At 49.8% G+C, this 12,042-nt stretch overlaps 1 protein-coding gene across 1 annotated transcript; it reads left to right on the forward strand.

Annotated features, from left to right (window-relative positions):
* Positions 1-7,268: 7,268 nt before the first annotated feature.
* On the forward strand, positions 7,269-10,347 carry LOC125538730 (endoglucanase 15-like). The gene is made up of 6 exons (XM_048702008.1): positions 7,269-7,544; positions 7,976-8,389; positions 8,510-8,599; positions 8,688-8,852; positions 8,967-9,254; positions 9,355-10,347. The coding sequence occupies exons 1-6, from the start codon at positions 7,329-7,331 to the stop codon at positions 10,042-10,044; spliced, it is 1,863 nt and encodes a 620-aa protein (XP_048557965.1). The 5' UTR covers positions 7,269-7,328; the 3' UTR covers positions 10,045-10,347.
* Positions 10,348-12,042: the final 1,695 nt, after the last annotated feature.

Below are 12,042 nucleotides of genomic sequence, written 5' to 3' on the forward strand. Positions count from 1 at the left end.
ATAAACATTTATCATGATATAAGGAAATAAAATAATAACATTATTATTGCCTCTAGGGCATATTTCCTTCATTTTAAATTTTGGCGAAGCCCCTAGTATTCGGAAGGCCGAATTCGGGGCGCTATACATGCCTTAAGCCGGACAAAACCGACTCCTCGCTCTAAGCGGCATAAGTCTTTAGGGACTCGAGACCTCTCGAACAGCGACCAGCTCTCGCCTTATCATGACAGTCAGTTTTAGCTTTCTCTACTGAGGTGCTTGCCCAAATGAACCGGGGCACAATCGCAGTAGTTCTCCCAGTGCTTCCTTAGTCGATATAGCGGAACGTAAGGTACCAAAACATGGGAGCCGGGCAAACCCAACTGTTGACCCAAGACATGATTTGGAGCTGATGCATATAATGCTATAAGCTCGGGGTGCCGCATTGTTGAAAGTGTTCGGACTTCTCACGCCATATTATGGGGTACGCTTAACCCCCTGGCATATTGGCCGTACCAAAGTGTACGGGTGCTGAATGTCGTGAATGAACATATATAAAAAAAGAATAGAGAATGCGGAAATAGTCTAGTGCTATGCATTGTTTATTCGAAAAGGTGCGTTGAAGCAGAATGATACAAGTAGTGCGATAAGCAAAAAGTAGGACTATTTGACATGTCCCCTCCAAGGGCAACCTGAGGAATGGTATTTAAAGCAAGTATTTCACTCGTTATCAGAGATCACCTGGGAGTTCCATGGTGTGACGTAGCTTTCTGCCTCCTTGGTTGTTGCATCGTGTGTCCGGCAATCGTACTGCCGGACGAGGTTTCTGGAGAGTAAAGTCCTGAAAGAGAGAAAAATAACAAAGCGGGAAGCCCCTAGTGCGGTTGAGCCGCGTCTTGGGGCGTGCCGTAGTCGTGCCCCCCTCCCAACCTGTGCCCATGGTATTTTCAATGCGTAATTATGTACATGTGGCATGGATTTCGCCGTTTGGCTGGGACTGGGGTGGGGGCCGCATTGCTATGCGAGCTCGGAACTTGCCAGCCGGTCTTGTTGCCGATTACTCTAGGCGCGCTTGAAGGTGTCCGGGTCTTTAATCGCCGAACTGGTGGATTGCCTTAAGAGGTTGCTTTGCGCTTCTGCTGCGAGGGCCGTAGTGTGCTCCTCCTTGCGGAGAGAGCGCTCTGTGTTTCCATTGACTGTGATGACCCCCCGAGGTCCTGGCATCTTGAGCTTGAGGTATGCATAGTGCGGTACCGCGTTGAATCTCGCAAACGCGGTTCGCCCGAGCAGTGCGTGATAGCCACTGTGGAACGAGACTATATCAAAGGTTAACTCCTCGCTTCGGAAGTTATCTGGAGATCCGAACACCACTTCCAGTGTGACAGAGCCTGTGAAGTGGGCCTCTACACCTGGTATGACGCCTTTGAAGGTCGTTTTTGTGGGTTTGATCCTTGAGGGGTCTATACCCATTTTGCGCACTGTGTCCTGATAAAGCAGGTTCAGGCTGCTGCCGCCATCCATAAGGACTCGAGTGAGGTGAAATCCGTCGATGATTGGGTCTAGGACCAGTGCGGCGAATCCGCCATGACGGATACTAGTGGGATGGTCCCTGCGATCGAAGGTGATCGGATAGGAGGACCATGGGTTGAACTTTGGGGTGACTGGCTCCAACGCATATACATCCCTTAACGCACGCTTCCGCTCCCTCTTGGAGATGTGGGTTGCGTATATCATATTCACCGTCCACACTTGTTAGACCGGCGGATTTTGAATCCAAAAAAGATACATGAATCCGAAGTTGACACAGGATACATGAATCCAAAATACAACTCTCTGATCTCATGGTAGATCAACTCTTGTACTACTCCTATTATCAAGAACAATCAAGCAGGACGTAGGGTTTTACCTCCATCAAGAGGGCCCGAACCTGGGTAAAACATCATGTCCCCTGCCTCCTGTTACCATCCGCCTTAGACACACAGTTCGGGACCCCCTACCCGAGATCTGCCGGTTTTGACACCGACATTGGTGCTTTCATTGAGAGTTCCACTGTGCTGCCGCCGTAAGGAAGCATGCCTCGTCTCTTTGTTAAAAACAACATTACCGCCGGGGGAGCCCTGGCTGTCGGCCAAACTCTCCGTCTAGGCAGTTTCATCATGACCGCCCGTTCGGCCGCGGCACCGATGATGACTTCTCGGGTCATCAAAAGCAGCCTCCACGTCGGCTCAGAATTTGCCAAGCAGATGGATCCAATGGAGCTCTCTTCCCTAAACGAGCTCTTGGATCGTATCGCCGCCTTGGGAGTTGCTACAGACTATGATTGGATTGGTCTTAAACCCGATCAAAGGGAGATTAACTCTCAACCGGCCACCCATCATATTACGGTGGTGGAGGAACAATGCGGCGATTCTTCCTCTATCTTGAGGACTAACTATGTCCGGATTCCTGAACTCTCTGAGTCGGACATCACCCAAGCCCTGAACCTAGAGTCAGGCAGCGGGCCAGACTTATCGGGCAACAACCCGGAATCCGAACTTCCAAGATCGGAAACTCCTCGGCCCCTGGGTCTCAGATCGGGCAGGGGTTCGGACTCAAATACAGAAAGCCCGAACACAAAGCAAAAAGATCCAGGACTAAAAAGATCCAGGACTCCTCTACCCAGGATTCACTAAAAGATCCAGGACTAAAAGTCCCACCCTGGACTGCATCGCTATCGATGATCAAAGGAGCCATCCAGCCTAACGATGACGACACAGAGGAACTCTCAACAAAAGCAAAAACTCCTCGGCCCCTGCCTCATGTATCCAATCCTGAATCAAGGGCCTAAAAGATCCAGGACTCCCTCAATCACAAAAAGCAAAAAGGCGAAAAAGATACGTGAATCCAAAAAAGTTCATGGATTTTGAAAAAAAATCATGATTTTTTTAACAAAGTTGACACAGAACCATCATTGGGTGTCGTTTACACAGCTGCCGACACAGAGCTTGCCCAAGGCAAGGCACCGTCGACACGGAACCCGTTCAAGGAAGGACGTTGTCTATTCCGCCGTGGAACTCGCCCAAGGTGAGATGTCGTCTACACTACACTACCGCGACACGAAGCTCACGCTAGGCAGGGCGTCATCTACACCATCGCTGACATAGAGCCCATCCAACGCAGGATGATGTCTAGGTTATCGCCGACATGATCCGTCGTTGGGTGTCATTTACATCTCTATCGGAACATAGACCATCCAAGGTGGGGATGGTGTGTCCCGGAGCTCACCCAAGTAGAGGCGGGGAGCCATCTACATCTCAGTACATGGGGCCCGTCCAAGCCAGGACAACGTCTACATTGTCCCTAACATGATCCATTGTTGGGCGCCGCCTATGCCTACTCCCGGCTCGACAAGGTTGCTGGCTACATCATCATAATGTCTTCATCAGCAATCATCATCGACCAAGCCATGTTGCGCAGTCTCATCATGTCGACCTTGTGTTGCCACTTATTGAGCAGGGGCGTGTTTGGTTGCCCGCATAAAGCCCAACCAGGCCCGCGCGGGAAGCAAGAGGCCTGTTTGGTTGCCTAGTTTCACTGTTGGGCCTGCACCGCACACTTCTTAAAGCAGTCCAGAGCCTGGCTCGCTGGAAACGTTCGAATCGGCAGTTTCTCGCGAGCCAGGCCGAGCCGAGCGCAAGCAAGCGGGCCCTTGCACGAGTGGAGACGCGAGGGATGCGAGGTCATTACGTGAGGTCTTCTTCAACCTCCAGTAAGTTCCTATCTAATCTCCTCCCTCTGATCTACACAACGGTGCTTCGGTTCGAGGTAAGCTCTACACGAAAAAGATGCACCTCGATGCCACGGTTCCATTCAGGCGATCGGTTCGTAGTTTCGTCGGCCGTAAGTTCTTGTTTGGAGCTATTCTGGACGAATTTTGTCAGATTCGTCGCGCACGATCGATCATTTGAAATTTCATTTGCCCAGCAGCCTAATCTCGCAGTTCCTCACAACATTCGTGTTGTAAGTTTTTTGTTTCGACGATTGTAACTTCATCTCTCTTTGAACAATAGTCTACTGCACTGACGCCGCCATGTCGAGCTCCTCTGTCCTTTGCTCAAAGCCCTCCTATTCGTCCCTCTCGACGCCGACGCCCTTCCCCTTGATCTCCTTGCCCGCGTCCTACTACACTAGAGTCGTTTCCGGCGTCGCTCATCTCGGCCTACTCTCTGTCGTCCTCCTACTGCACTGACGCTGCAATGGCGCGCACACTGCAGTTCGCCGCACCGCCGACGGGGTCGATCATCTTGGCCTCCTCTCGGCCTCCTCTCTTTCGTCCCACTACACTAGAGTCATTTCCGGCGTCGATCATCTCGGCCTCCTCTCTCGTCCTACCGCACGGACGATACCATGGCGCGAGCACTGCATTCTCCTCCCATGTCCACTGTCTTTGCGCAAGCACCGCAACTAGTTCGCTGATGGTGTCGCTCGCCATGCCGCCGACGGGGTCGCTCGCCTATGACTCCATGCTCGTCATGTCGGACACGGCGCCACGGCCACTATCCACTGCAGTCGTCATGGTCCGGCGCACACTGCATTTATTCTCCCCCTTCCTTGGCTAGCTCTTAACCCTGTGTGCTAAGTGCAAGTGCTAGCTCTTAATCATACCCCATGCAGGCAACCAAACAACGTGTAGTTGTATGCGCCGAGACAATGCAGGCAACCAAACAACATGCCAAAGTTGATCCCCTAATGCAGGAAGTCCATATGCAGGCAACCAAACAACTTGCAGATGTCGCATATGAGGCTGTTTTTCTAGAGCGAGACTGGGTTGAGATGTGTATACAACGCAGGTACTATTCACTACTGCAACCAAACACGCCCCAGGTGACATTACCCACATCCGCATGATCCAACATCCACATTGACGCACATCCTCAACATCCTCCTAGCACCAAACATGCGGGGATATACTCCGCTGACATTTCATTCTCTGATGAAGCAAACTATCACTTGTTGCACGGACAAGTCGAATGCAATTCATCCCGTCCGACGCCAACAAGCAAACATCATTAGGTCAGTGATTGACAATCAAGTTGAAGGCCGTCCACATCATCATCAAACACCGACAAGGCGGAGGGTTGCGGGTGAGCATAGCCTGAGCGACGGGCATTCTGCTCTCCTCTTCACTTCACCGCCACAACACCATCGTCTACGCTAAGCATACTGAGAAGAAGAATGTAGCAGCTTAATTGGAGATGGTGTGCAACTTCAACCCGTGGACGCGAATAATCAAGAGCCTTTCGAGTCCCAGTGAACGAGAACACACGGTTGGCCAACTCATATTGACCAAGGCCATGGAGCGCATTTGTTAAGGGACTGTGCTTTATTTCTCCAAAATACGAATTTCCCTATATTTGATCCGTGCACTTAAGTACACTAAAATGTTTACATTATTTTATTTTATGTTCGTGTCAAACACTAGTATTTGCATTGTTCGATTTCATGTACTCCTTAAAAGCTACTCCCTCCGTCCGGAAATACTTGTCGAAGAAATGACAAGTATTTCCGGACGGAGGGCCCTTTGTTCATAAATATAAGGTGTTCTAACTTTTTTCAAATTAGATATATATAGATACGCTTCAGTGTGTTGGTTCGCTCATTTCAGTGTGCATGTAGTTTCCTTGCTCAAATATCCAAAACATCTTATATTTGTAAATGAAGGGGGTAAGAATTAGCCATGACAAGCTTTCTCTTTTGGACCGAAAGACGGATGCATCTGCGGCTTTAACCCTCTGGGAACATGGTGCCATGAGTATTGTCAGCCTGCACCTCCGTTCTGTAACACAGTCTCGGTTCCACTTTGCGGCTAAGCTCCTGCAGCAGGCTGCAGTTCACATCGGATCGGACCGACACCGGCCGGAGAAGTCGGAAAGCACCCGAGAGTGGTGTTCAGTCCTTTAATTTCGTGCATACAAGTTGACCGAAAACTGCTCTGAGTCTCTACTCTAGAGGTACTGCTACTAATAATTTGACTAATTCGTTTTCGCTGGGCCAGTTTGTTTGCTTGGCTTATGAATAAATAAATAAAGATGTATGGGAGATAGATTGAGATTCATAATAACAAAACCATCCGCCGATCGCGGGTTGCTCCCGCCTTATCCGTGCTTTGGACTTTACTTTTGTTGGTCTTTTTTTGCCTTTTTGTGCCCTGCATCTCTCTACATAGACATGATCCCAACCGCGGGAACTTTTGCTTTTGTTCCTCTCTTTTCCGGCCGGAGCCTTGGTGATCACGGCCTACTTGGTTGCAGTTTCTCGCTCCAGAAACAAAAACAAAAGAAAATGAATCACCAGCATAAGCATGCTCGAGGTGAAATGCATTTTCTTTTATCTTTGTGTACATATCAACACACACACACACACACACACCCATGCATGCATGTGTGATAATCAATGGCATAAATAGTGCTACTAAGCAAAATAAGGATATGGCATAAATAGTGCTACTAAGCAAAATAAGGATACTAATCAAGACCATAAGTAAGCAGGCTTTCCCGCGGAACATAATACGTACGTAACAATAATAACAGGCTCGTTGACCCAGGTTATAAAGGAACGGCAGACAAGACAAGAGGGTATTCAGCAACGACGATCGACGACAGTGTGCATGCGTCTATTCCGGCCGGCCGGCCGCCCGTCGCCGTTCCCGGCGCATCCTACGGTAGTGCACACAAAAGGTTGCGGCGCGCGGACTTGGTGCCGGATGGGAACCTCTGCTAGTGCTGCCAAAATCAGCGGCCTGATTAACTGAGCCGGCCGCGCCGCGCCCGCCGTCAACTTTTTTGTTTACACACATGATGAACCAGGGAAAAAGGAAAATGGTGAGATCCCAGGGTAAAAAACAAACAGAAGCACACGAATTCCAAGCAAAAATAGAGAAGATGCAAACAAAAATGGGAAAGACCGTGTGTAAAACTGTCTGTCAATTCCCACTGCGTCTCTGCTGCCGTGCATTGCATATTCAATTCCTGCTAGCTACTCCCATGCAATGCATGCATGCATGTCGGACGTGCTTGTAAAGCTCTCCTCTCCGTAATAATCAGGAGGATTCCTGTACTAGTAGTACTACGTGATTAGGAGGGTCTCAGTCACATGACCATCTTTTATGGACATCCCAATGCCACTCGCAAGCTTTACCACAAAGAAAAAGGGTACGTAGTGAGACTGAGAGATGATAAAGGTGGACCTGGGGCAGCATGTCGTGGGTGTATATAAGAGGCGCCCTTTTGAGCTATATTCCACAACTCGCTCCAAGGCCAACCAGCCATAGCGCTCCCCTGCTATTTCACACACCTTCTTGGTGTAGTGCAATGGCCAGGAACAGTAGTGGCGCTCATGTTGCCGCTGCAATCTTCGGTCTCATGGTGGTCGCGTCAATGGCGAGCCTTGCTTCTGGACATGACTATGCCATGGCGTTGAAGAAGAGCCTCCTCTACTTCGAGGCGCAGAGGTCCGGCGCGCTCCCTCCTGACCAGAGGGTCACCTGGAGAGCCAGCTCCGGCCTCTTTGACGGGAAGGCCAACGGGGTACGTTTTTATTTTTCTTACCTACTCCATCCCTCCGTTTCAAAAATATTGAAGTTTTAGGTTTGTCCTAAGTCAAACTTGTTTAAGTTTGGCCAACTCTTGAAAAGTGTGGTAAGATCTACAACACGAAATACGTACACATAGTACAAATGTATATTTCATAAATAATCTCATAGGACTGACTAATTTGGTGTTCCAGATGTTAATATATATATTTTTTTCTGTAGACTTGGTCAAACTTAAACAAGTTTGAAAACCAATAACTTTAATTATTTTGGAAACGGAGGTACTAGTACATACTACTAGCACTGATCAAAACATAATGCCATTTGTTTATGCTCCTTAATTTCTATGTGTGTAACGAACTTGGTGAGCCACTACTGCCATGCTTTTTCCTGATGGAGTGTCTGCGCTATCTTTTATCCATTCAGGTTGATCTTGTGGGAGGCTACTACGACGCAGGGGACAACGTCAAGTTCGGGCTGCCCATGGCGTTCACGGTGACCATGATGTCCTGGAGCATCCTCGAGTACGGCAAGCAGATGGCCGCCTCCGGCGAGCTCAAGAACGCCATGGACGCCGTCAAGTGGGGCACGGACTACTTCATCAAGGCGCACCCCGAGCCCGACGTGCTGTACGGCGAGGTTGGCGACGGCGACACGGATCACACCTGCTGGCAGCGGCCCGAGGACATGACGACCAGCCGCCAGGCGTTCCGCGTTGATCCCCAGAATCCCGGGTCGGACCTGGCCGGAGAGACGGCCGCGGCAATGGCCGCCGCGTCGATGGTCTTCCGCACCACTTATCCGGGCTACGCCAACCTGCTCCTAGAACATTCTAAGCAGGTATATATATTTTTTGGCCGATTCCGATTCCACAGCCTGACTGAACTTGAAGAAATCTGACAAGAACTTCATATATTGGCTTACAATTACTTTGTCTGATTCTTTGATATGCTCGCTCAGCTGTTCGAATTCGCCGACAAGTACCGGGGGAAGTACGATGCCAGCATCACCGTGGCGCGGAATTACTACGGGTCATTCAGCGGATACGGGGTAATAAGCAACTCTCTCTGAAACGAGATGTTACATCTATCAGATGGTGAGACATTCCTTTCAACAATGATGTGATGGTGCGGTGCAGGATGAGCTGCTATGGGCGGCGGCGTGGCTGTTCGAGGCCACGGAGGAGCCGTTCTACCTCGAGTACCTCGCGCGCAACGGCGACGCCCTGGGCGGCACGGGCTGGTCCATCAACCAGTTCGGCTGGGACGTCAAGTACCCCGGCGTGCAAGTGCTGGCAGCCAAGGTACACAGCACCTGCTTTGGTTGCTTAACTGCATGCATGCTCGAGTTAGTTCGGCAAAGGAAGTTGTTCATCTGACCTTGCCCGACTCATGTACCGTGATGATGTGTTGTGCAGTTCCTGCTTCAGGGCAGAGCCGGGGAGCACGCGGAGGCGCTGCAAAGGTACCGGCAGAACGCCGAGTTCTTCGTGTGCTCGTGCGTCGGCAAGGGTGCCGTCAACGTCCCGAGGACCCCCGGCGGCGTCATGTACCACCAGAGGTGGAACAACCTCCAGTTCGTCACCAGCGCCTCCTTCCTGCTCACCGTGTACGCCGACTACGCCACGGTGACAGGCAGGGGCGCCGTGCGCTGCCCCGCCGGTGCCGCACAGCCCTTCGAGATCCTCGCGTTCGTCAAGTCTCAGGTAGTAATCTCGACAGCCTCAACATTCCAATTCTGCCATGTCTGCTGTTTACTTTCAGAAACAACAGCATTTTGAACTTTTTATACACGGCAAATTCCAGGTGAACTACATCCTTGGCGACAACCCGAGGGCGACGAGCTACATGGTCGGGTACGGGCAGAACTACCCGCGGCAGGTGCACCACCGGGGCGCCTCCATCGTGTCGGTGAGGACGGACCCGTCCTTCGTGAGCTGCCAGGAGGGCTACGCGAGCTGGTACAACAAGCAGGCCGTGAACCCCAACACCCTCGACGGCGCCATCGTCGGGGGCCCCGATGAGTACGACGACTTCGCCGACGAGAGGAACAACTACGAGCAGACGGAGGCGGCCACCTACAACAGCGCGCCACTGCTCGGCGTCCTCGCCCGCCTCGCCGGCGCCTGTGGCGGGCTGGACGAGTACCAGTCGCTCCCGCAGGTGGCTGCTGCAAACCGCACGCCACGGCCGGCTCATCGTCGGCATCCTCACCTTGAGATCGAGCAGAACGTGACGAGGACCTGGGCGATCAGGCGCAGGACCTACCACAGGTACTCGGTGACGGTGACCAACAGGTCCCGGAAGACGGTGCGGGGGCTCCACCTCGGCGTCTCGGAGCTCGACGGCCGGCTCTGGGGCCTCGACAAGGCGCGGTACGGGTACGTTCCCCGGAGGTGGCTGCGGGCGCTGCGCCCCGGGAGGAGCGTCAGGTTTGGGTACGTGCAGCCCGGCCCTCCGGCCAACGTGTGGGTCACTGGATACAAGCTGGTGTGAGTGAACAATTTCCATGTTTGAGGTCCTAGGATCGACAATCCAGAGTTTTTGGTGGGTTTGTTGTGTGCGCGCTAGGCGCGAGTTAGTGATGGGTCCATTGGGATGGGAGGAAGGAGTGAAGAGATTAAAAATGTCATTGTGCTCATCCTCTTCCTTCTGAGAGCGTTTGGTTAGGCCAGAGAGGAATATGGATTTCAGGGAGATGATATGTAATGTTCATCCTTCTTACATTTGAAGTTTTCTTTTTAGGATGCAAGGCATTACCTCAGCTTTAAGTTAATAAAAGCTCTAAATGCCCTAAAATACTGGCTGTCAATGTTGTCCTATCATTTGAGCTGCATCCTTCAGTCAATGCCCTGAAACACTGACTGTCTGCTAAGAAAAAGGTTAGATCCCAACAATCTGAGCTGCATTTTCAGAGCTGAGAAAGCTAAGAAGCTAACAAGGCACGACCATTTGAGCTGCATGCAGTTTCAGAGCTAAAGAGAATGTGTAGTTTGTATACTGAAGAAAAAGAAAAACTGCTCTGCTACAACCTACAACACTGACTGCTGTCTAAAAAGAGAGCCCCAACTATGTGAGCTACGGTTTTCAGATCTAAGAACTTTGAGAAGCATGATCAGATTAGTCCAGCATTTTGATCATACTGAAGAATGACTAGTGATTTTAAAAGGAATTATGGCAAACAAGCTACACCAAAAAAAATAGTGATTTAAGAAGGAATTACGGCAATCAATTTTTATTCAGTCATAGTGCGGCTAACTGAGAGATGACTAACCAACTGCCAATGTTAGAAAAAGAGGGAGCAGCAGGAGCGGTGCTTCTTCGACGCTGTGCCCTCTTCGACGTTTCATGTGGCACTGCCACAGGTGGACCTCAAGTTAGACTTGCTTGATGAAAAATGAAAACGGGCGGATGAAAAGCCTGCGTACAAAGAAGCGCTGGTAAGGCCAACACAGGGATGCAGAGAAGATAGCCTTGGGAAATGAAAGAACAACACACTGATAGGCAAAAAGACTAAGAAGGGGACTGAGAGAAACACTGAATATGACTGAAGAAATAACACCGAGTATGACTAAATAATTTACACTGAATATGACATATGACTGAACAAATAACACTGAATATGACTGAAGAAAAAAATGATAAACTGAAGAAATAACACTGGATATGACTGAAGATAAACTGAAGAAATAAAAACACTGAGTAACAGAGAAAACTTCCACAATTTCCTGTGAGCTGCAGCCTCCATTTCTAGTATATATACAACATAAAGGATACAAGCTGGTGTGAACTCTGTCGTGTTTGCGGTCCTAGGATAATCCAGAGTTTTTATGGTGCGTGTGTGTTAGGTGCGAATTAGTGATGGGATCACTGGGATGGGAGGAAGGAGTGAAGAGATAAAAAATGTCATTGTGCTCGTCCTCTTCCTCCCGACACTGTTTGGTTAGGCCAGAGAGGAATTTGGATTTCAGGGACATGGAGATGTAATGTTCATCCTTCTTACCTTTTCAAGTTATTTTTTAAATACAAGGCATTACCTCAGCTTTATAAGTTAATAAAGCTCCAAATGCCCAATGGATACAAGATGCCGAAGAGAAGAACATAAGAAGACCTAGGAGTGCTGCTTCACAGCTGGGAGGCTAAGAAGGCACACCATGCGAGCTGTGTAGGCAGTTTCAGAGCTAAAGAAAATGTGCAGTTTGTCCTGAAGAAAAAGAAAAACTGCTTAGCTACGACACTGACTGCTGTCCAAAAAGATACTGTAGATCCCAACTACGTGTGCTACAGTTTTCAGATCTAACAACATGATCAGATTATTCCATCATTTGTTATCATACTGAAGAATGACTAATGATTTAAAAATGAATAGTGACAAACAAGCCCAAAATAAAAAGAGCGCAACCAACTGAGACATGACTAAAAAGGAAATGACTAACCAACTGGCAATGTAGAAAAGAAGGGAGCAGCAGGAGCAATGCCTCTTCGATGATAGAG

The sequence above is a fragment of the Triticum urartu genome, chromosome 1, assembly GCF_003073215.2.
Source record: "Triticum urartu cultivar G1812 chromosome 1, Tu2.1, whole genome shotgun sequence".
NCBI lineage: Eukaryota > Viridiplantae > Streptophyta > Magnoliopsida > Poales > Poaceae > Triticum > Triticum urartu.